Source organism: Pseudophryne corroboree, chromosome 1 (genome assembly GCF_028390025.1).
Source record: "Pseudophryne corroboree isolate aPseCor3 chromosome 1, aPseCor3.hap2, whole genome shotgun sequence".
In the NCBI taxonomy this organism is placed as follows: Eukaryota; Metazoa; Chordata; class Amphibia; order Anura; family Myobatrachidae; genus Pseudophryne; species Pseudophryne corroboree.
The window spans coordinates 753,718,621-753,745,128 of NC_086444.1; the positions used below are offsets into that span (position 1 = coordinate 753,718,621).

Sequence of the window (26,508 nt, forward strand, 5' to 3'; positions counted from 1 at the left end):
ATATACATACATATACATATATATATATATATACATACATATACGCACTTTATATTTACACTGTGCGAGTATATATAGGCCATGTATTAGAGATGCACCCCTCTCCGAACCTCCCCACAGTTGCAGCGGCTATCGGGACATCACAGATGGGGGAAAGTGAGTTCTCACCAGGCTCTCCCCCCGCCAGAAGAATCCCCTGCGCGCTCGCGCGCCCACTCGCTCCCCCGGCATGCAATTCTGACGCACACTGTCCTCCTGACCTGCTACAGTCAGTGCCTCATGATGCCTGCTCTGTATTAAAGCCCCATTGGGAGCTGCCGCAGTTACCATGCACTGCAGCTCCCCCTACATTTAAGCACCCCATCCTCAAAGTAGAAATATAATGAGGCTGCGGCAGCGTTGCAGATACTACCTGCAGCCTCAGTTCCTCCATCTAGGGAAAGAAAAAAATATAGGTCAGCTGCGTTAAGGTATCGACGGGCAGGGGGGGTTTCCAGGTACTCGGAAACCCCCCCTGCATGCGCGTATGAGTATGTCCCTATTAAGATGATTACAAAATAGTAAGGAGACCCCAACTAGTATCTAGCCTAGGGTGTCTTTATGTGGTCTTGAAGTTGTTCAGTCTCTGGTTATATACCAAGGGTGTAGTATTGTATGATGGACTGGAAAGAAATATTTAATTATTTAATTTTAACAAAGTGGCATGGACAGGTTAGACTAAGCAAAGCGTTTTTCATCCCATACAATTATTTTCTACCTGAAATGCTATAATTTATCTAAACGTTCCTTTCTAGCTGTTATCATTGGTTAGATACATTCTTATGTTTCTAGCAAGCTACAGAATGTTCAGTAAACAAGTAGGTGCTATAAAAACATTAATCTCCTTTGTCAGTTTTCTCTGACGTCCTAGTGGATGCTGGGTACTCCGTAAGGACCATGGGGAATAGACGGGCTCCGCAGGAGACTGGGCACTCTTTAAAGAAAGATTAGGTACTACATCTGGTGTGCACTGGCTCCTCCCTCTATGCCCCTCCTCCAGATCTCAGTTAGAATCTGTGCCCGGCCTGAGCTGGATGCACTTAGTGGGCTCTCCTGAGTTCACTATAAAGAAAGTTTTTGTTAGGTTTTTTATTTTCAGTGAGATCTGCTGGCAACAGACTCACTGCTACGAGGGACTTAGGGGAGAGAAGCAAACCTACCTGCTTGCAGCTAGCTTGTGCTTCTAAGGCTACTGGACACCATTAGCTCCAGAGGGATCGAACACAGGGCCCGACCTCGATCGTCCGTTCCCGGAGCCGCGCCGCCGTCCCCCTTGCAGAGCCAGAAGACGGAAGATTCCGGGAGAAAATCGGCGGCTGAAGACTCCGGTCTTCAATAAAGTAGCGCACAGCACTGCAGCTGTGCGCCATTGCTCCCACAGCACACCACACGCTCCGGTCACTGGTGGGTGCAGGGCGCTGGGGAGGGGGGGGGGGCGCCCTGGGCTGCAATTAATATACCTTTTGGCACAAAAAGCACATAATACAGTCAGTGCCGTAACTAGACATTTTAGCGCTGTGTGCAAGAAACAGCATTTGCGCGCCCCCCCCATGTTAGTTACGGACATAAAAAATAGGGGTGGGGCTTCATCTTCATGGAGCATCCATTAGTCACATAACTCTGCATGGTAGCGCCCGTTACTCACACTACACTGCACAGTAGCGTCTGTTACTCACATCACTCTGCATGGTAGCACCCATTAGTCACATTACACCACATGGTAGAGTCCATTAGTCACGTTACGCAGCATGGTAGTGTCCATTAGTCACGTTACGCAGAGTGGTGGCGTCCATTAGGGGCAATACACAGTGCGATAGCTTCGGTCAATTTCATTACACAGCACTGTAACGTCCGTCGGCCACATTACACAGCACGGCAGTGTCCGTCGCCACATTATACAGTACAGTAGCGTTCATCGGCCACATTATACAGCGCGGTAGCATCCGTCTGCCACATTACACAGCACGGCAGCATCCGTCGGCTACATTACACAGCACGGCAGCATCCGTCGGCCACATTACACAGCACGGCAGCATCCGTCGGCCACATTACACAGCACGGCAGCATCCGTCGGCCACATTACACAGCACGGCAGCATCCGTCGGCCACATTACACAGCACGGCAGCATCCGTCGGCCACATTACACAGCACGGCAGCATCCGTCGGCCACATTACACAGCACGGCAGCATCCGTCGGCCACATTACACAGCACGGTAGCATCCATCAGTCACATTACACAGCCAGCAGCATCCGATAGTCACAGACAGCAGTACTCAATGTGTGTGTGTATACACACACACACACACACACACACACACAAACATACAAACACATTAGATTAATGTATGTGCAGTTTTTGGAGTGTTTTGGGTTTTGTTTTACAAATCTTTCCACTGTATTGTACACCGTGATTTGTTTTAAAAATCACTGAGACACATTCCAGGATGAGTAAGAGAGACTGGCCTTGTGGTTAATGTTATTTAGTTTACTGCCCGAAACAGTAATAAACACATAATGGACAGTAAATAATACCTACATGATAAGACTCTGCACGAGGGACGGAGAGGAGGAAAGAGACTTCACTCCTGTGAAGCCAGCAGCAGCCGTCTATGAGATGAGTCATCTCCAGTACCCGGCAGTGTTTGCACAGTGCTAGAGCAGGAGGAGGGGGGCGGACCAGCAGAGGGGGACTGAGTGTGGGGAGAGAGCTGCGCCGCTGCCTGCTGTGACTAATGTAATGTATATTAGCAGCGCTGCCTCCGGTAGGGAAGGTGCCGGGCACAGCGCTACTAATATTACATTACACTATAGCGGGCAGTGCTGTAGCTGATGAGGAGAAATGAGTGTGGAGCGGATGTTGCGCCCACAGCCTAACTGCGCTGTGTGCGAAGCCCCCTTCGCACACACGTAGTTACGGCACTGAATACAGTGTATAACACTGTATATGTGCAAAAAACCCCGCCATTAACATTATAAAAAGCGTGAGAAGCCCGCCGCTGAAGGGGCGGGGCTATCTTCCTCAGCATAGCCAGCGCCATTTTCTCTTCACAGCTCCGCTGGAAGGACACTCCCCAGGCTCTCCCCTGCAGTATACACTACAGAAAGGGTAAAAAAGAGAGGGGGGGCACATAAATTTAGGCGCAAATTGTGATATAAGCAGCTATAGGGGGAAAATTCACTTTGTGTATAGTGTATATCCCTCTGTTATATAGCGCTCTGGTGTGTGCTGGCATACTCTCTCTCTCTGTCTCCCCAAAGGACTTTGTGGGGTCCTGTCCTCAGTCAGAGCATTCCCTGTGTGTGTGTGCGGTGTGTCGGTACGGCTGTGTCGACATGTTTGATGAGGACGCTTACGGGGAGGCGGAGCAGGTGCCGATAAGTGTGATGTCGCCCCCTGCGGGGCCGACACCTGAGTGGATGGATATGTGGAAGGTATTAACCGACAGTGTCAACTCCTTGCATAAAAGGTTCAATGACGCAGCTTTGGGATAGCCGGCATCTCAGCCCGCGCCTGCCCAGGCATCTCAGAGGCCATCAGGGGCTCAAAAACGCCCGCTACCTCAGATGGCAGACACAGATGTCGACACGGAGTCTGACTCCAGTGTCGACGAGGATGAGACAAATGTACAATCCACAAGGGCCATCCGATGTATGATTACGGCAATGAAAAATGTGTTGCACATTTCTGACATTAACCCGGTTACCACAAAAAAGGGTATTATGTTTGGGGAGAAAAAGCAGCCAGTGACTTTTCCCCCATCTGATGAGTTAAATGAATTGTGTGAAGAAGCGTGGTGTTCCCCAGATAAGAAACTAGTGATTTCTAAGCGGTTACTAATGGCGTACCCTTTCCCGCCAACGGATAGGTTACGCTGAGAGACATCCCCTAGGGTGGACAAGGCACTCACACGCTTATCAAAAAAGGTGGCACTGCCATCTCAGGATACGGCCGCCTTAAAGGAGCCTGCAGATAGAAAGCAGGAGGCTATCCTGAAGTCTGTGTATACAGACTCAGGTACTATACTGAGACCTGCTATTGCTTCAGCATGGATGTGTAGTGCTGCAGCAGCATGGTCTGATTCCCTGTCAGATAACATTGATTCCCTTGACAGAGATACTATTTTGCTAACTATAGAGCATATTAAAGACGTAGTCTTATATATGAGAGATGCACAGAGGGACATTTGCCGGCTGGCATCTAGAATTAATGCAATGTCCATTTCTGCCAGGAGAGTATTATGGACTCGGCAGTGGACAGGTGATGCTGATTCTCAAAGGCACATGGAAGTTTTGCCTTATAAGGGTGAGGAATTGTTTGGGGACGGTCTCTCGGACCTCGTGTCCACAGCAACAGCTGGGAAGTCGACTTTTTTACCTCAGGTCCCCTCACAGCCTAAGAAAGCACCGTATTATCAAGTACAGTCCTTTCGGCCTCAGAAAGGCAAGCGGGTCAGAGGCGCGTCCTTTCTGCCCAGAGGCAGGGGTAGAGGGAAAAAGCTGCACCAGACAGCCAGTTCCCAGGAACAAATATCCTGCCCTGCTTCCACTAAGTCCACCGCATGACGCTGGGGCTCCACAGGTGGAGCCAGGTGCGGTGGGGGCCCGTCTCCGGAACTTCAGCGACCAGTGGGTTCGCTCACAGGTGGATCTCTGGGCTCTACAGGTATCTCAGGGATACAAGCTGCAGTTCGAGACGTCTCCCCCTCGCCGTTACCTCAAATCAGCCTTGCCTGCTACTCCCAGGGAAAGGGAGGTAGTACTGGCGGCAATTCACAAGCTGTACCTCCAGCAGGTGATAATCAAAGTTCCTCTCCTTCAACAGGGACGAGGTTACTATTCCACAATGTTTGTGATACCGAAACCAGACGGTTCGGTGAGACCCATTCTAAATTTGAAATCCTTGAACATTTATATAAGGAAGTTCAAGTTCAAAATGGAATCGCTCAGGGCGGTTATTGCAAGCCTGGAAGAGGGAGATTTTATGGTATCACTGGACATCAAGGATGCTTACCTACATGTCCCCATTTACCCACCTCACCAGGAGTACCTCAAGGTTGTGGTACAGAACTGCCATTACCAATTCCAGACGTTGCCGTTTGGTCTGTCCACGGCACCGAGGGTGTGTTCCAAGGTAATGGCCAAAATGATGATACTCCTTCGAAAGAAGGGAGTTATAATTATCCCGTACTTGGACGATCTCCTTATAAAAGCGAGGTCCAAGGAGCAGTCGTTGATCGGAGTAGCACTATCTCAGGAAGTGCTACAACAGCACGGCTGGATTCTGAATATCCCAAAGTCGCAGCGGGTTCCTACGACGCGTCTGCTGATATTGGGCATGTTTCTGGACACAGAACAGAAGAAGGTGTTTCTCCCGGAGGAGAAGGCCAAGGAGTTGTCATCTCTGGTCAGAGACCTCCTAAAACCAAAACAGGTGTCGGTGCATCATTGCACGCGAGTCCTGGAAAAGATGGTAGCTTCTTACGAAGCAATTCCCTTCGGCAGGGTCCATGCAAGGAACTTTCAGTGGGACCTGTTAGACAAGTGAGAATCGCATCTTCAGATGCATCGGCTGATCACCCTGTCCCAGAGGGCCAGGGTGTCTCTGCTGTGGTGGCTGCAGAGTGCTCATCTTCTCGAGGGCCGCAGATTCGGCATTCAGGACTGGGTCCTGGTGACCACGGATGCAAGCCTCCGAGGTTGGGGAGCAGTCACTCAGGGAAGAAACTTCCAAGGACAATGGTCGAGTCAGGAGACTTCCCTACACATAAATATTCTGGACCTAAGGGCCATTTACAATGCCCTAAGTCAAGCAGAACCCCTGCTTCAAAACCAGCCGGTGCTGATTCAGTCAGACAACATCACGGCTGTCGCCCATGTAAACCGACAAGGCGGCACAAGAAGCAGGATGGCGTTGGCAGTAGCCACAAGGATTCTCTGATGGGCGGAGTATCACGTGCTAACACTGTCAGCAGTGTTAATTCCGGGTGTGGAAAACTAGGAAGCAGACTTCCTCAGCAGGCACGACCTCCACCCGGGAGAGTGGGGACTTCATCCAGAAGTCTTCACGCAGATTGTGAACAGTTGGGAATGGCCACAGGTGGACATGATGGCGTCCCGCCTCAACAAAAAGCTTAAAAAGTATTGCGCCAGGTCAAGAGACCCTCAGGCGATAGCTGTGGACGCACTAGTGACACCGTGGGTGTACCAGTCGGTGTATGTGTTCTCTCCTCTTCCTCTCATACCCAAGGTACTGTCAAAGTCAGAAAAAATATCCCCATGCACGTTGCCATATTTGCACCGCACACTGGTCCGTGCTGCGCATGCGTACGCTCTCCCGTGAAGGCGCATACCCGCAATAGCGTGCACTCGCAGGCGCGGTATGCGTATTTACGGTAGAGTTTATGTAGTCGTAGCGTGCGACTCATTCATTACATATTTTCACAATTAATGTAGTTTATAGATCATGATCCCTTTGATAGTTTCTGAAAGTTTGGTTAATATAGAAGGTCCCTATTTAAAGTAATCCCTCTTTGTATTGTACGAAGGGTCTAACAGGAATCATACAGCAGTGTTTGGTACCCATCGGAAGAGTATTTAATTAGCAATATTCCGGTGTTGGTTTGGAGCGTATTAATCGCTCGTGCGAATAGTTATGGACATAAGAAGTTTATGTCCATTTCTATTATTTACTCATACTCAGGTATGCGGCGGGAAACCTAGTTTCCCACCCACCTGAGCTGTTGGAAATCGTCACAGCCCACCTGTATGAATCAACCTATGACCTTTTGTTGTGATACAGGGTCGAATTCCTTCATCCAATGGACAATGGGATTGTAGGGACTATGAGATTGCATTGTGTGTGGGGCATAAATAGGCAGGCCGACCACATCCAGCTCTCACTCTTCAACGGTTCTCATTGCTGAAAATCGGGTGCTGGATGTCCAGGCGCATGCGATCGTTTACCCTTGTGCGTAAGTTTCTCTCCGTAATCATTGTCTTTCTGTGAGCCAATTTCTCTCATCTCTCTCCGTCTCTCTCTCTCTTTCCCTTCTCTTTCTCTCGTATCTCCCCTAGACTAGTATTGTATTGTATTAGATAGTATTGTATTTTGGTTAGGAAGTATCTGTTATATTGTAGTGTATCATTTGTACTGTTATTCCCTTTTACAAGTATATTAGATATAATACAGTTAATAGGCTTTGGACCCTAAACCAGTATCTGTGTATTGTCTATAGTTTTAAGTGTTCACTTGAGCGTCGGTGACGCTCAAGCAGCTTTGTAGTTAGTCAGGTTACACAAGGTTGCACTTACACCCTGTATTCACATTAAGGTATTCTGTGTATTTCATTGGTATAAGGTTTAGACATAAAGGTATAGCGTTGTGAGCGTCTGCGCCGCTGGTGATCTCCTCGTGGTCTCGAGCGTCTGCTACGCCATAGCGAATCATTACGTTAGTCAAAAGCCATTTAACGTGCTGTCCTGTGATCGCTGGGCCGTGAGCGAACGTGACGCTTGAGCGTCTCGCCTACGGCTGAGCGATCGTTACGCAACCAGCGTACCCGTACGGTACTTCTTAAGTAAACAGCGTACAGTGTTCTTAGACTTCATAAAGGGTTGTTTATACGACAAAGGAATTTAGCATTGTCAATTGGGGACTCGTCCTATCCTTCTCATATCTGCACTAGGTAGATCAGCAGACATTATCCCCCCAGCAAAGGGTGGGAGGTTGTCTCGCTGTGCTGACGGGATAAGCGTCTGCTTCGCTTAGATAAAGAGTGCTGAAGGAATCCGGGAACCGGAAGTAAGAACAAAACGCTTGTGTCTTTTAAAAAAAAAAACTGTTTTATTTCTCTTCTGTCTTGCGTATACACGCACGCATACATTTATCTGCATTTCTTTTTCAAATTTCGTATATCACTATTCCTGTTTGCCAAGTTTTATAGTTGATAGAAAGTGCTAAAAGAGATTTGCTGTTATTTCATAGTAGAGGTAATAGTTAAAGTATAGACCAACACACGGCTTGTCTGGGAGATAAGGCAGTCAGTGTGGTGTGCGGTAGATGATCAGGGATCATCTACATTGATAAAGGTAGAAATTGTGTTACGGTGGATCTTTGTTTTGCGTACACGTGTCCCTAACAAAAGACTTGCGTACGCAATCCAAACGGCAGACGCACGCAGCGTACATTACGCAACGTAGCGTCTGGTTACGCAACGTAGCTCAAGTCACGAAAAGCGATAATTAGCGCAAAGGCGATAAGTAACGCACAGCGGTAAATAACGCGACGCGGTAAATAACGCAAATCTATTTTTGGAAAAATCTGAAATTTAGTTTAACAGATCCTGCTCCTAATTGGTAACACAGTTGGACTGAAGACAATTTCTGCGCAGAAATAGATATAGAAACAAAGTGTACATGTGTTGAGTGAGTGTGTTTTTATCACATAAGTTTATATAACTTAGAGGTTGAACCAAAAGGAAAGTCGGGTACTCGTCAAGGGACACACGTGTAAGTGACATATACGGTGGCTAGGGAGGCATCCCTGGTTAAATAATATTTGAGCATTAGAGTATAGCGGACCATAAGGTAACAGACCAGGAGGTCATAAGGTAACAGACCAGGAGGTCATTAACCGACGGTAACAGACCAGGAGGTCATAAGGTAACAGGTAAAATAGACAAAGAGGTCCGCTATAAAGGTACAAGAGGCACAACGCCTGGGGTGTTGGTGCAGAACCCATATAGGCCATAAGCTCTTGCTGAAGGAATCGCGGCCGGAAACATCGATTCCATTGATCTTTCAGTACATGACAAGTAGTGCTTATGTACTGAACGATTGGACCGCACGTAATTGTGTGCAGTAGTTAGTAATCTGACCTAATACCATTAGAGTAAAGTGGTCACAAACGCTATCTGTACATTCTGACGTGATTTGTGTAATTTTTTATTTTTAAAGGGAAGTTCGCTGGTCACTCAGGAACTATCTAACAACCCCACCTTTACTGGAAAGAGTAAGTGTCCTGCGGGTAACCCTCATATGTTCCAGTAAACCGAAGGTTCTTTTGGTAGGGCCCTGTATCGAGTACGCCAGCACCACGTCGGTGTGATCAGGTCGTATTGGTCGAGGTGGGCGAGTGAGTGGGGTACTCGGTAAACCGCCACCGCCGGCCTATTTTTGAATAATTTGGTTTGCTGTAAGGGTTCGCTGAAAACCTTGATATAAAGATCCAAGGAGGAATAAGCAACACCTGCAGATTATGGGGGCCAGTTGTTCAGGTAGGGGGCGATCAACCTCGGTTCGGGTTGATTCAGAGAACCGACCCGTTGGGTCGGCAAGGTACATCATGTGTGAAAAATACGGAAGTCACACAGAGGTTTTATGTGATGAATGGGAGAGAATGACTGTACAAGACAGGGACAAATTCCCAAGAATAGGTAGCTTCAGTCCAGACGTGTTACAAAATTTAAGGAGGAGGATATGTCTCGTAAAATCAACAAAGAGACGAATTCAACATCATGATTATTTACAGTTATGGCACCAGGAAGGTGAGATACAGAGAGGTTTGGCTCTGGCGGCAGGATCTGGGGCAGTCAGGAAGCTGATAGCCACAGCTCCTCCTCCACCATACATTGCAGGAGAGAAGTTGATTGCGGAGAGAAACGCACTGGGTTGTAAAACACAAACACTTAGTAACCCTGTAAATGTAAATGATGTTAACCAAGTAACTCATGCTATTATTAACCCGTGCAAGTTGTACCCTGTTTTGAACCTTCCTCAGGAGTGTGATCAAGAAGAAGATTCGGCAACAATTTCAGCTCTCTCTCTTGCGGCCACCATAGCAGAGACCACAGTAGGCACAGCGACACCCACGAGATTAGTGAAAGCCCCTAGCGGAGGGATAGGTGAGGTCGTGTCAACGGGTAAGTACGGCACCATGCACTACACTGAAACAATTGTACCACAAGTTGTAGAATCTACGCAGAATGAGGCTGTTAGAATTGCTCCTGTAAGGGTAATAGCAGTTCCCAATGGAAAAACAGATGTGTCTGGAGCCACTCCCATAAGGAACATTGCCATGTACACTCCATTTTCCCGAATGGAATTAAGAACAATAGTGTCCGAATTTCCTGACCCCAGGAAAGACTTAGTTGCTAGCCAAAAATACATCAGGGATCTAGGTAACACTGTAGAACCCAACAACAAGGATTGGCAGATACTGCTAAGAGCTTGTTTACCTTCCAATGTCGACGCAACTCAATTCTTAGTTGACTGCGCCTTGGATAAAGATGTACCGCTTACAGACGTGTACAACAAGGATAATGTAAAAAGGATAAATTTACAGCTAAAGGAGTATTTCCCAGCCGTTGTTAAATGGAACAAGATATTCTCCATTAAGCAAAAGGAGTCCGAAACGGCAACAGAATATTTTCACCGGGCACTATTAGAAATGGCAAAGTACACTGGTATAGAAGACATTAAGACCAACCCAAACCATCGAGAAGTAGCAGTATCTGTACTGATGGATGGTTTGAAAGAAACATTAAAAGCTAGGGTACAGACCACACAACCATGTTGGCGAGGTCTGTCAGTGTCCACATTGAGAGAGGCTGCTATTGATCACGACAGAAACATCACTAGGCACAGGGAGTCGCAAAGTGATAAGTTGATGTCCGTAAGTATACAGGCGCTGACCACAAGGCAGCCTGCGTATGTACCACCGAATCCTGTGGGTAAGGCAAGTGTAATGACATGTTTTTCTTGTAACAGACCGGGACACTATGCACGAGAATGTAGAACAAAGAGTGTACAAAGATCTTTTCAACCCCCTAGACAACGACACGACACACGACATTGGGAGCAGGGTCCACAGAGGCGGAGTTTTGAGCCACATACAGGAGAAACAAAAAGATATCCCCCGAACAGAGATTGGCATGCCTCTGGTAGTTCCCAGCTAACCCCCTCACAAGTAGTCGCTGCCAGCGGGATTCAGGGAGGTCAGCATACCCACTAGGGGTGTGGCCATACCTGTAATCTGCAGCCAGTTAAGTTGATTGCCAGTCTTGGAAGTGAACCAGAGATTGCAATCAATGTAGCTGGTAAAACTTTAAACTTTCTTGTAGACACAGGGGCGGCCAAGTCAGTGATAAATTCGACAGTGGGCATGAGAACCACTGGTAGGACAATTCCAGCCATGGGAGTAACAGGAGTAGTCCAGCACTACCCTGTTAGCAAACCAGCCGAGATTACAATAGGGCCTTTGCATACCAAGCATTCCTTTTTGCTGGCTGCATCAGCACCAACTAATCTCCTGGGTAGAGACTTACTATGTAAAATGGGTTGCGTCATTTATTGTACTCCTGAAGGTGTATTCTTGGACATTCCTGAGAATCACGCTCAGGAGGTACGAGACATGTTAGACTCCCCATCAAAATTAATGTCACATTCCATTATGACAAATAGGAATCCATCCCAAGTAGAAGAGATGATATCTCAGATACCAGAGTCACTTTGGACAAAAGATGGACAGGACACTGGATTAATGGCAAACGTAGCTCCAGTAATTGTACAAGTAAAAGATGGTAGGATAGCTCCAAAAATCCCACAGTATCCTCTGAAGCCAGAGGTGGAGTTAGGAGTTTTTCCCGTAATAGAGCGCTTGCTACAACAGGGCATTCTAGTAAGAACGTCCAGCACAGCAAATAGTCCCATCTTCCCTGTTAAAAAGAGTGGGGGGAGGGGTTACAGACTAGTGCAGGATTTAAGGGGGATTAACAAAATAGTTGAGAGTCAGTTCCCCGTAGTGCCTAATCCAGCTGTCATCCTAATGCAAATTCCTCCCACTGCCAAATTTTTCACTGTTATTGACCTCTGCTCCGCATTCTTTTCGGTACCTCTGCACCCTGACAGCCAATATTTGTTTGCATTCACATACAGAGGAGTCCAATACACGTGGACTCGGTTACCCCAAGGTTTCATAGATAGTCCAAGTATATTTTCTCAGGCTTTGCATGATTGTTTACAGTCTTTCCAACCAGACAGTGGATCAGTATTGATACAGTATGTGGACGATTTATTACTGTGTTCAGATTCACTGGAAGCATCTCTGAAGGATACGAAACAGCTCCTGTTTCATCTTTCAGACACAGGTCACAAGGTTTCCAAAGACAAGTTACAATTATGCCAAACTAAGGTAAAATATTTGGGACACTGTCTAACACAAGGACTGAGACACCTGACCGCTGATAGAATCCAAGCCATTAGAGACATGACACTGCCACAAACCCAGCAACAGATCAGGACGTTTTTAGGAATGTGTGGGTATTGCCGTAATTGGATCCCAGGGTTTTCCATATTGGCGTTACCTTTGCAGGAAATGGTCTCTTCAAACAAACCTGATCGGATTTCGCATACAGACGAATCCGAAACAGCATTTGAGAGACTCAAACAGTGCCTAACGCAGGCACCAGCACTAGGTATGCCAGACTATGGGAAACCCTTTGAACTATACGGAACAGAAAGTGCTGGGTGCGCAGCAGGTGTACTAACCCAAAAACACGGTGACGCCAGCAGGCCAGTCGCATACTACAGCGCCCAGCTAGACACGGTAGCGCGATCCCTCCCCACATGCTTGCGTAGCGTTGCGGCGATAGCATTGCTAGTGACAAAAAGCGAAGATGTCGTGCTAGGCCACAACCTCACAATCCATACGCCACATGCGGTATCTGCCTTATTGAATTCTGCCCAAACCAGACACGTCTCATCAGCAAGGTTTACAAGATGGGAATTGGCATTAATGGCCCCAGTAAACATCACTATAAGGAGATGCAGTGCACTAAATCCTGCAACATTTCTCCCAGGTGTGCCTGGTCAGACACAAAGGGTGGAAGGTGAGAGTGATGGGGAAGGAGGATTTAATGCAAAGGAAGATACACATGATTGTATGGAATATTTGACCCAAAATTTTACCGCAAGGCCTGACATCAGTGACAATCCACTGGAAGATGCAGAACTCACGTTCTACACTGACGGTAGTTGTCATAGACAGTCAGACTCGGGAGACTTGTGTACTGGATACGCAGTCGTAGATGACCAAGACACCATAGAAGCGGAACCGCTAGGCCCACCTCACTCAGCCCAGGTTGCTGAACTGGTCGCCCTAACCAGAGCATGTGAATTGGCTAAGGGTAAGTCAGCCAATATCTACACCGACTCTAGATACGCCTTCGGGGTAGTACATGATTTCGGAGCCCTATGGCGCCTCAGAAATTTCATGACGGCAGCTGGTACACCGATAGCGCATGCAGCATATATAAAAAGGCTTCTAACAGCGATACAGGAACCCGACAGAGTGGCTGTTATCAAATGTAAAGCACATACATATAGCCAAGACCCAGTATCCCTTGGTAACAGCCGAGCAGACGAAGCCGCAAAGCTTGCAGCTGCTACCCCCATACAGACAGACACCACACAACTGATGGTATTTAATACCATCAACACACAAAAGTTGTGTGAGATGCAGAATTTGTGTTCCACACAGGAAAGAGCAGTCTGGAAGGCAAAGGGATATGGCCAGGAGTCCTCAGGGCTCTGGACGGATGGACATGGTAAACCAGTGGCCCCCAGGGCATACCTTCCATGTCTGGCTGAAGCAGCTCACGGGCTGACTCATCTAGGCAAGGAGGGGATGTGCAAATTGGTAAGAGCATACTGGTGCGCCCCAGGATTCTCCTCTCATGCGAGTAAAAGAGCAATGTCATGCCTTACCTGTCTGAGAAAGAATATTGGAAAGGCAATACCTACAGAACCATCCCATATCCCACCTGCCGGCGGCCCTTTCCAGGTAATACAAATCGACTTCATTCAATTACCCCCATGTCGAAATTTGAAATATGTACTTGTTTGTATAGATGTTTTCTCGAATTGGGTCGAAGCTTTCCCAGCAGCTACAAATACCGCTATGTTTACAGCTAAGAAAATTGTGCAGGAATTTGTATGTAGATATGGTATCCCTAGAATCATTGAAAGTGATAGGGGTACCCATTTTACAGGTGATGTCTTTCAAGGAATGTGTAAGTTGATGGGAATTGATAGCAAGCTGCACACTCCGTACCGTCCACAGGCGAGCGCGAAGGTCGAAAGAGTGAACAGCACTATTAAAAATAAATTGAGTAAAGTAATGGCAGAGACAGGATTGACGTGGCCAGAAGCTTTACCCATTGTTTTGTATAGCATCAGAACCACTCCCAGGTCCCCTCTTAATCTGTCTCCTTTTGAAATCTTGTTTGGTCGACAACCGCATGTCATGATTAACCCTCAGGATGATTTGAAATGTAACAATGAAGTAACTGTAAAGTACTTGATTAACATGAGTAAGCAGTTGAGGAATCAAAATGATAATCTGAAGTTGGTGATTCCTGATTTACCAGATAGTAATTGTCATGACATTGAACCTGGGGATTATGTAATGATACGAAATTTTCTACGCTCAGGTTGTCTTATTGATAGATGGGAAGGACCATACCAGGTCTTATTGACTAGCACCACAGCATTGAAGGTGGCTGAGAGAGAGACTTGGGTCCATTCATCCCACTGCAAAAAGGTTGCTGATCCAGAGAAGTCCCGTGATAAGGAACAGACGGTAGAGGTTGTATCACTGGAGTGTCTGTTCCAGGAGGACTGAGGCGGCACCTGAGCCTTGAAGACCGAAAGCAGTTGTCGACTCCCCTCTTCCTTTTATTGTTTTTCTCCACTTCCCATCCCCTCTTCCTTGAAATTTCTTTTTTCCCCCTTCTCATTCTTCTCTATTTCCTCCTCAAAGATGGACTTGCCCCAAGAGACTGTGATCCGGATTTTGATGTTAACCGTGATGTTGACCAGAGCAGTCTGTTCCGGCGAGAGTACCATAGAGGTCGAGAGAGGATCTGGAATGGGTTCCGATTATGATGATGGAGGCGTAGTTTTCCAAGATCAACCAAACCAACAAGCAAAGGCGAGTATCAGAAAACGATCCGATAGAAGAAATTGTGATGGATTGTTAGCTGAAGAAAATTGTATCTGTAGGCTCTGTGATAATCTGGTTGAAGATGGATGCATAAAGAAATGCCAATCCAGTTTTAATATCCATATGGACCGGCATCCATTGAGTGACTATCACTCTTTAGTGGGTAATGTGTTAAACAAAACAGATTGTTGGGTATGCTCTCAAGTACCTCAGGGTCATAGCAAATCAGGGCTAGTACCATTTCCTTTAACGTTAGGGGAGGTACTTGAGCTAAGTGGTGGGAGACCGGTGGACCGGAGATTTAACATCTCCAGCCCTCCTAGTTTGAAGCTCCACCAATACCATGTGGATAGGTCCCTCTTATGTTTTAATATCTCCAACCCCCGTAAGCCGGGAAATTGGGAAGTGTCATGGAGCAACCTTACCATGACCTTTTCACACAGAGCAGATAGAATGCCTACAGATACCGAGCTTGTACGCCACATAGCCAGTAGAGGAAAATCTTTCCGGTATCGATATACCTTAGGAAATAGGATTACTAGAGTTGGAGAGGTATCACCAGGATACTGTGCACATATCGTACAAACTGATACGTGCATTAAGCAGATGGAAGAATTAGGGTCAGGAGATTTCACCTGGAAGGTTTGTAACATGGTCATGTCCTTCTCCGTCCCATATGTTCTCCCCGATGACGCATATTTCATATGCGGGAGAAAGGCGTACAAGTGGCTTGCCCCAAACTCTGAAGGATTGTGTTATATTGGAAAAGTATTGCCTGAAGTGATGACTGTTACACATGACAAAATGAAGGACATACACCGTGGTGCCCAAGCTCCTTATACTCACACTCATTACGAGCACCGAGTTAAAAGACAACTGTCAGAAAGGTTAGAGCATCCGGCCTCTGATCTTATCCATGAATCCACCGGGATTCAGGTCCTGGTAGCGTTAGATTTCACTCGCACCGCTCGAGGAGTGATGAATTATAGATACATTTCCGCACTCGCCAATTTGTTAGATAATATCACTGAAATGTATGATGACACGTTTAGATACACTGGAAGAGAACTTCAAGCTTACAAAACGGAACTAGTTCAGCATAGGATGGTTCTTAATTATCTTACAGCAGTAACAGGCGGATATTGTGTTACATTGGCAACACAGTACGGCATAAAGTGTTGCACTTATATCACGAATAGCACCGAGGATCCGGTAGAGGTCATAGACCAAAAGATGGACGATATTCTGCAATTAAAGTGGGAATTTCGTCGAAAACACAATCTCACCCTTGCTGCTGTAGGTAATGAGCTGACTGGTTGGGTGTCATGGTTGAACCCGCGAAATTGGTTCTCCGGTTTAGGAGACTGGGCTCAAGGAGTCATAATGGATGTTGGAAAGTTTCTACTATGTATCTTGGGTGTCGTTATATCGATTGGATTGATATTTAGATGCGGGCAGGCTTTAATGAGGTGCAAACAAAGTACAAAAGTGATGAGCGTGAGGAGTGAGGAAACTGTAATTAACCTGGATTTGATTTATGACCCAATAATAGAAACCAGAATGTGATGAAAATGCGATTATACGGTCCGTTTCTTTCACCTGTTTTTCTGCTTTTCTCCAAGATACAAAGACCCCCTTGGACGAGGAAGTTGACGAGACGCTATACAGACAACAGACAAGCACCAAAGATGAAGTTTTGACCACTTGAGAAATGGACATTTGATGAACTTTGCCATGGATCCCCAGTTTCCCTAGTACTTTTAAACTCACGCTAGCCCAACATTTTTTTGTAAATCCGATGGCTCTGACAAAGCTATTTGCTCATGCCCAAGGAGCAATACAGCGCAAAGAAGACGACTCTCAACAGATACCGAACACAACTTCGACGACAGATGTACATTTCCCTGACATAGAATATCATTGCATTTTCCATAAGTGTTCTTTATCTTCATCTCTACAACCCTCAGGTAATGACACACATAGACGATAGGGAATACAGGCACAGATATCAGCAACCACATACCTCCCCCATTCATGTATCATCAACTAAAATGTGCTCCCCATTTTGTTCAAAATCCGAAAAGAGCTCGGTAAAGTTTGACAGCCCATCCACAGACCTGTACCACAGGATAAGAAGGAATTCAAATGTATACTTCGCAATACCTCGAAGCTTGATTTACAACACGTACGGCACGATGATACATGACCCTCCAAACATGGACTCATACACACATGCTTCTGCTATCACACTAGGTCATACCCTCTTCACACCTATTCCTCTCTCCTCCCTCACCCAACCATGGAAATGAATTAACCCCTGACATATATTTTTCTCCTTTTGAAATGTTTTAGAAGGTGGCAGTTATTATTGACTGCCAAAGGGTGGACTGTCAAAGTCAGAAAAAATATCCCCATGCACGTTGCCATATTTGCACCGCACACTGGTCCGTGCTGCGCATGCGTACGCTCTCCCGTGAAGGCGCATACCCGCAATAGCGTGCACTCGCAGGCGCGGTATGCGTATTTACGGTAGAGTTTATGTAGTCGTAGCGTGCGACTCATTCATTACATATTTTCACAATTAATGTAGTTTATAGATCATGATCCCTTTGATAGTTTCTGAAAGTTTGGTTAATATAGAAGGTCCCTATTTAAAGTAATCCCTCTTTGTATTGTACGAAGGGTCTAACAGGAATCATACAGCAGTGTTTGGTACCCATCGGAAGAGTATTTAATTAGCAATATTCCGGTGTTGGTTTGGAGCGTATTAATCGCTCGTGCGAATAGTTATGGACATAAGAAGTTTATGTCCATTTCTATTATTTACTCATACTCAGGTATGCGGCGGGAAACCTAGTTTCCCACCCACCTGAGCTGTTGGAAATCGTCACAGCCCACCTGTATGAATCAACCTATGACCTTTTGTTGTGATACAGGGTCGAATTCCTTCATCCAATGGACAATGGGATTGTAGGGACTATGAGATTGCATTGTGTGTGGGGCATAAATAGGCAGGCCGACCACATCCAGCTCTCACTCTTCAACGGTTCTCATTGCTGAAAATCGGGTGCTGGATGTCCAGGCGCATGCGATCGTTTACCCTTGTGCGTAAGTTTCTCTCCGTAATCATTGTCTTTCTGTGAGCCAATTTCTCTCATCTCTCTCCGTCTCTCTCTCTCTTTCCCTTCTCTTTCTCTCGTATCTCCCCTAGACTAGTATTGTATTGTATTAGATAGTATTGTATTTTGGTTAGGAAGTATCTGTTATATTGTAGTGTATCATTTGTACTGTTATTCCCTTTTACAAGTATATTAGATATAATACAGTTAATAGGCTTTGGACCCTAAACCAGTATCTGTGTATTGTCTATAGTTTTAAGTGTTCACTTGAGCGTCGGTGACGCTCAAGCAGCTTTGTAGTTAGTCAGGTTACACAAGGTTGCACTTACACCCTGTATTCACATTAAGGTATTCTGTGTATTTCATTGGTATAAGGTTTAGACATAAAGGTATAGCGTTGTGAGCGTCTGCGCCGCTGGTGATCTCCTCGTGGTCTCGAGCGTCTGCTACGCCATAGCGAATCATTACGTTAGTCAAAAGCCATTTAACGTGCTGTCCTGTGATCGCTGGGCCGTGAGCGAACGTGACGCTTGAGCGTCTCGCCTACGGCTGAGCGATCGTTACGCAACCAGCGTACCCGTACGGTACTTCTTAAGTAAACAGCGTACAGTGTTCTTAGACTTCATAAAGGGTTGTTTATACGACAAAGGAATTTAGCATTGTCAGTACTGAGGATTGTAAGTAAGAGAGGAGAAAGAACTATACTCGTAGTTCCGGATTGGCCAAGAAGAACTTGGTACCCAGAACTACAAGAAATGATCTCGGAGGACCCATGGCCTCTGTCTCTCAGACAGGACCTGTTACTGCAGGGGCCCTGTCTGTTCCAAGACTTACCGCGGCTGCGTTTGAAGGCTTGGCGGGTGAACGCCGGATCCTAACGGAAAAGGGCGTTCCAGATGAAGTGATTCCTACGCTGTTAAAGGCTAGGAAAGACGCTGCCTGAAGTTCAGACGTTGTTAAGGGAGTGCTGTATATTCAGCCCCCTTTTGTGCCTCCAGTGGCACCTTGCGATCTCAACGTAGTGTTGGATTTCCTAAAATCACATTGTTTTGAACCACTTCAGACCGTGGAGTTGAAGTATCTCACGTGGAAAGTGGTGATGTTTTTGGCCTTGGCTTCGGCTAGGCGTGTGTCAGAATTGGCGGCTTTGTCATGTAAAAGCCCTTATCTGATCTTCCATATGGACAGGGCAGAATTGAGGATTCGTCCCCAATTTCTCCCTAAGGTGGTATCAGCGTTTCATTTGAACCAACCTATTGTGGTGCCTGCGGCTACTCGGGACTTGGAGGATTCCAAGTTGCTGGACGTAGTCGGGGCCCTGAAAATCTATGTTTCCAGGACGGCTAGAGTCAGAAATACTGACTCGCTGTTTATCCTGCATGCACCCAACAAGCTGGGTGTTCCTGCTACTAAGCAGACTGTTGCTAGCTGGATCTGTAGCACGATTCAACTTGCACATTCTGCGGCTGAACTGCCGCATCCTAAATCAGTAAAAGCCCATTCCACGAGGAAGGGGGCTCTTCTTGGGCGGCTGCCCGAGGGGTCTCGGCTTTACAACTTTGCCGAGCTGCTACCTGGTCGGGGTCAAACACGTTTGCAAAATTCTACAAGTTTGATACCCTGGCTGAGGAGGACCTTGAGTTTGCTCATTCGGTGCTGCAGAGTCATCCGCACTCTCCCGCCCGTTTGGGAGCTTTGGTATAATCCCCATGGTCCTTACGGAGTACCCAGCATCCACTAGGAAGTCAGAGAAAATAAGAATTTACTCACCGGTAATTCTATTTCTCGTAGTCCGTAGTGGATGCTGGGAGCCCGTCCCAAGTGCGGACTTCTGCAATACTTGTATATAGTTATTGCTTAACTATAGGGTTATTGTTCTGAGCCATCTGTTAAATGAGGCTCAGCTATTGTTCATACGGTTAACTGGGTATACTTATCACAAGTTTTACGGTGTGATTGGTGTGGCTGGTATGAGTCTTACCCTGGATTCCAAATCCTTTCCTAGTAATGTCAGCTCTTCCGGGCACAGTTTCCCTAACTGAGGTCTGGAGGAGGGGCATAGAGGGAGGAGCCAGTGCACACCAGATGTAGTACCTAATCTTTCTTTAGAGTGCCCAGTCTCCTGCGGAGCTCGTCTATTCCCCATGGTCCTTACGGAGTACCCAGCATCCACTACGGACTACGAGAAATAGAATTACCGGTGAGTAAATTCTTATTTTCACTCACAATTATTCTCCTACCTTATGGAATCAAGACAAAATCATCTGTAATATAAAACTATGGTGGTCATTCCGAGTTGTTCGCTCGTTGCCGATTTTCGCTATGCTGCCATTTGTTGCTAACTGCGCATGGTACACAGAGCGCATACGCTACGTTATTTAACACAAAACTTAGTAGATTTGCTGGTGTTCGAGCGACTATTTTCAGTCGCACTGCTGATCGGAGAATAATTGACAGGAAAGGGGCGTTTCTGGGTGGTAACTGAGCGTTTTCCGGGAGTGTGCTAAAAAACGCAGGCGTGTCAGGGAAAAACGCGGGAGTGTCTGGAGAAACTGGGGAGTGGCTTGCCGAACGCAGGGCGTGTTTGTGACGTCAAACCAGGAACTAAACGGACTGAGCTGATCGCAATCTAGGAGTAGGTCCGGAGCTACTCAGAAACTGCAAGAAAAAAATTAGTAGCAATTCTGCTACTCTTTCGTTCGCAATTCTGCTAAGCTAAGATATACTCCCAGAGGGCGGCGGCCTAGCGTGTGCAATGCTGCTAAAAGCAGCTAGCGAGCGAACCACTCGGAATGAGGGCCAATGTGCAATAGCTTTATACAGCAGTTTGTTTGTTTGTTTGTTTGTTTGTTTGTTTATTTGACCCTTAACTTTCAGTTTAGGAAGACAATAAAATAATAATATAAATTACATATTAGCATTTTTGGCTGATCTTTTTTATTATATTTTTTTATTGTTTTAACAAACAATTATTTCCTTTCATCCTGCCTTCTCCAGCTAATTTACCAAGGCCGTGATCCCAAGCATGGTATAAATGTCTACGTGTTTGAGTTTCCACCACTAAACAAAGAAACTAAGGTAAATGTTGGCAAGTATTTGTTATTGATTATGGCAATATAAAACAATTCTTATGAATTAATGCTTTTATACTGGTGATTCTGATCTTAATTTTGCACCAGCATAAAAATGGTATTAGTCTACCTGAGGATCCTACTATTAGACACGACAAACAAATTATACTCCATGTTCTATGTGGAACGCTAACCCCTTGCTCTACATATAGCACACATTCTGTTACACTGTGTCCATTAATACACATATTGTAGCTGACCTGTGTCCAGTAGTGGATTTACCGTAAAGCAACTCAAGTGGATGTTTAGGGCCCAGTGGGTATCCTGACAGATAGAACACAGGTGGTGAAAGCAGCGGAATTCACCTCTCAAGCACGGCCCATTAGTACAGGGGCCCCTCAGGTCTGTGTCCTCTCACCCCTGCTCTTCTCCCTGTACACAAATGACTGCACCTCAGAGGCGCAATCAGTAAAGATCATCAAATTCATCAATGACACCACCGTCATCGGCCTCATCAAGGACAGGGACGAATCGGTCTATAGACAGGAAGTAGACCGGTTGGCCCAGTGGTGCACCCACAACAACCTTGCGCTCAAGCCCCTCAAAACTGTCGAGATGATAGTGGACTTCAGGAAGAAGTCAGCTAGTGCACTTCCGCTAACGATTGCTGACAGTGTGGTATTGCTAGTGGACTCCTTCAAGTTCCTAGGGACCACAATCTCCCGGGACCTTAAATGGGGGTCCAACGCTGACGCCACTGTCGGGAAAGCGCAGCAGAGGTTGTTCTTCCTCAGACAACTAAGGAAGTTCAACATCCCACAGAAGCTTCTGCTCCTCCTCTATTCCGCGATTGTGGAGTCGGTGCTGTGCTCGTCGATACTGGTATGGTACAGCTCCGCCAGTGCGAGGGATAGATGCAGGCTCCAAAAGGTGGTCAGAACCGCAGAGAAGATCATCAGGGCCGACCTTCCCTCAGCCCAGGACCTGTACCTGTCCAGAGCTAGAAAGCGAGCAACAAAGATACTAAAAGACCAGCTACAACCCAGCCACAGCATGTTTAACTTGCTTCCTTCAGGCAGGCGTTCCAGGGACATCCCCGCCAGGTCTACCAGAAGCCTCAAAATTTTCTTTCCCCAAGCGGTCCGCCTGCTGAACTCCTGAACATTGACTGACTAGACGTACAGTACATGTAACTAACTTGTGTCCCTACGGTATGCCTATCTGTGTGACTTTACTTGCCGCCGCCACCCGCCACCTGCTTATCTGTTACCTACTTGGCTGTTGTATAGCAAACTGAAGACAAATTCCTAGTATACGCAAGTATTCCTGGCCAATAAAGCTGATTCTTTCTGGCACTCTCTCTCTCTCTCTATTCTCTATGCCCCTTTCTCCTATCTGTGCCTCTCTCTCTCCTCTCTGTGTATCCCGAATTTTTCTCACCTCTCGGCCTCTCTCTCTCTGCTTCTCACTGCTCTCTGCGCCCCTTTTCTCTCTCCTCCTTGTGCCTCTCTCTCCTCTCTGCACCTCTCTTCTGTCCTCTGCTCTTGCTGCCCCGTCCTCTCTCCTTTCTCTCTCCTCTGTCTGACCCGCTCTCTCCTTGCCTCTTGCTCTCTCTCTTCATAAACACTTAAAACATCTACCGCCAGCTCCCATCTCGCTTCTTGCACCTGTCCACTATCTCTCTCTCCACTTTGTTTTTGTCCCTTTTTTACTTCCTTCCCTCTCTGAAACTGCAACACTAACTACTCACAGCGGGGGGATGTCCACTACCAGCTCCCCTTAAAAGAAAAGTATAGATCCGTCCCTGCTGGTGCTGCTGTTCAGGGATGATCCTGCTTGTCTCCAGCCTCCACCGCCAGCAGCAGCAGGGCTATTGGGAGAGCTGCTGGTGGTTGCGGAGGCTGGAGACGAGTAGAAGTGGTCCCCATGCTCCCCGAAATGAGGCCCCAGAATCTGCCCCCACTGCAGGAGTACAGTTATTACCTGCGCTGCCGCCACCTCATGGACATGTGAGAGAAGGAGGCACAAAGACAGCAGGCACAGCCAGAGGGCAGTGATGACAGGATAGAGTGCTATGCAGTGGCGGAACTAGTGAGTGGTGGGCCCAGGTGCTACAATTTGCTTTGGGCCTCCACCGTCCCGGTCCCAACCGCCAAACCCCAAGTTAGGAACTATTTTTCGAAATGGGAAGGGTGCGTGGCCTCACTGCATATAGGGTATCAGTATTATTCATGTACAGTGCAAAATTGTCATCAATCAAATCAGAATGAGACTATTTTACATTATACATGACTAATACTTATACCCTGTGTGGAGTGAGTGCTGTGTATTTAGCAAATGGGTCAGATGGCACATGCATGGAGTGGGCAGAATTTCCGAAGGAAATCTTAACTAATCTTTACTACTCTTCACCCATGCCAGAACTGCAGCATGTAGAGTGCGGCTCCTCCTCTCCTCCCTCCTCTGTTTTTGCACAGGGACAGTGACAAGATTGCTACATCAGAACCCTGACGCTGGTGTAAGTGCATGACAACCTGAGAGGGAAAGAGAGGAAGAGCCAGGGACTAATGAAGGGAGGGGGCTCCTCCTACTCAGGGGTGAAAATAGCCTTTCTGGCAAGGTGTTATCATTGTGACTTCTGTCCCAGTGGATAGCAGTCGCCCTTTACCTTTATGATCACCATATACTACAGACAGCATCAGTGACCCCCATATACTACAGACAGCGTTGGTGATCCCATATACCACAGATAGCACCGGGGTGACCCTAAATACTACAGACAGCATCGGTGACCACCATAAACTACATACATCAATAAACTCCTAATTATATATATATATATATATATATATATATATATATACACAGTAGATAGATAGATAGATAGATAGATAGATAGATAGATAGATAGATAGATACACAGATAGATACACACACACGCACACATACATACAGAGCTGGCCCTATGCATAGGCAAACTAGCCAAATGCCTAGGGCATTTGGCATGCCTAGGGGCACAAGCAGATTCTGCTGATTAAAATGATATGTGGTATGCCTATATTCTGTGTGTGACTGTGGCTGTATCTGCATACAAAATGTTACGTTACAGGTTTATTAATGTAAATCACTGTAACGTAGCATTTCGTATGCAAATACAGCCACAATGTATGTTTATAAGGACATTAATAATGTGTGTCATATGTGTAAGGGGCATTACTGTGTGGGATTATGTGTATTAATGCATTACTAATGTGTTGTATTATAGGTTTAAGGTGTGTGGTGTAACGTATAGAAAGGGCACTACTGTGTGGTCTAATATGAATAAAGAGCAATATGGTGTGGTATAATGTAAATAAGGAGCAATACCGTGTGGTGTGATGTAATGTGAATAAGGGGCACTACTGTGAGGAGTAACGTATATAAGGTAAATTGGTACTACTGTGTGAATTAACGTGAATAAGGTACAATATCGCATGATAAAATATGAATAAAGTTGCACTACTGTGGAGTGAATTGAATTGGGGGCACTATTGTGTGGCCATGCCCCTTCCCATCAAGAACACGCCCCTTTTTGGGCTGTGCACCGAATGTGTGCACTGTTCCTGTTCCTGTTTAAAATGTAGGGTGTAGGAGCACCAAAACTGAGGACTGCTATGGGTGACGGTTGATGGTGCTGGGAAAGGGTGCAGGATCAGAGGTGCAACTAGCGGCGGTGCTAGGGGGCCAAAATCTTGCCTAGGGCATCATATTGGTTAGGGCTGTCTCTGTACATATACACTCTCCTCCCAGTTGTCAAAGTGCTCTTGGCGATCGGTCGCTGGCTCGCCTGCAGTAGGCAAAACGAAAGAAGGACCCCAAGCATTGTTCTATCGATCTTTGCAAGTGATCACACATAAGGAGCCCTGAACTCCACACCACGGGAGAGGAACACTATAAAGGAACATACTATATGCAAGATCTACAAGTCCTGATGGTACTTATTTTTAAACTACCTTAGGTTGCGGATACACCACTGTGTTTATGAATTGACACTGGGTGAATTATTCTTTCACTATTCATCACATTTGAAAAACGTTTTCTATACCAGCACACCTGTTATTGTTGTTTTGCAATATTACACTATTGTGGTTTTTAAATCTCCTCACGGTCCACCCACGGAGTAACCGGGGAAGTTAGAAGATCGCGACCAGGAGAAGTTACATCCATTCTACAGGCTTGAACACACTTGAGATGCGGTACGCTTAGTATTATTCTAGCTTCACTTGGAAACCACACAACACAGAAGGCGCCGGGTTCTACCACTCTTTCACATTTTAACTCAACCGGACTTTGGAAATAGAGTCCACACAAGAGAACCTGCCTAGCAGCCCCCCAGAATTAGGGGATGTGTTTTTGAACTTTAAACAGGATTTATCATTAAACTTACCTACAATAGTCTTGTTTTATTGGTAGCAGCGCTATTTGCACCACTGTTCACACACATATATATATATATATATATATATACACACACACACACACACACACACACATATATAAATTCGGCACTCAGGGTGAATGGTAAGTATTGGCATGCCCTCCTTCGATTAAGTATTCGATTAGACCCCTCCAGTATAGAGCATAATAGCCCCCATGGAAACGAATAGGTGGCACTCCATGGTTTTGATTAAAACAGCAGTTTTTGCAGAAGTACTGTAAGCAGATGTTTCAAGACTGCTTAGGGCCTTTACATCAGTGTTCAAAACACAGTCTTATATGTGAGGAAGTCACTTGAAATCCGAGATTTACGCCACTGACGTTCAAGTTTTCGTGTGAGTTTTTGTAGTTGTCTTGTTAATTTGGAGTGCCATGGTTGACATCTAGGCCTACATGGAGTGTGATGGGTAGCTGGAGCCACTTCATCAAGGGCTAGTTCTAGAGTCTCATTAAGGTGTGATACAGCCATCTCAGGAGAGGTGAATGCAGAAATAGGTGAAAGCAGTTGTTGGAGTGAAGTGGAAAGTTCTTTAAAATTAATTGTGTTAATATTTCTGAGGGTTTGAGGAAGATTGAAGGACTTCAGCAACACAGGGTTTGAATTAACAGAGGAGAGCATGCAGGTGATAAGGTTGTGATCTGAAAGGGAGAAAGGAGTGTTAGTGAGTTCAGAGATGGAGCATAGTCTGGTGAATACTAGATCAAGGCAGTGGCCCGCCTGATGAGTAGAGGAGTCAGTCCATTGGGAGAGAGTATTAGTGTGTTCTACATGGCGCAGTGTGTAAAAGTGAGCTCTACCT

At 46.3% G+C, this 26,508-nt stretch overlaps 1 protein-coding gene across 1 annotated transcript in view; it reads left to right on the forward strand.

Moving 5' to 3' along the window:
• LOC134944016 (uncharacterized) overlaps positions 1–26,508 on the forward strand; it is a 72,663-nt gene that overhangs the window by 35,079 nt on the left and 11,076 nt on the right. The window contains exon 4 of the mRNA XM_063932586.1: positions 21,159–21,239. Coding sequence (XP_063788656.1) covers positions 21,159–21,239 — 81 coding nt within the window. The remainder of the gene's footprint in view (positions 1–21,158; positions 21,240–26,508) is intronic.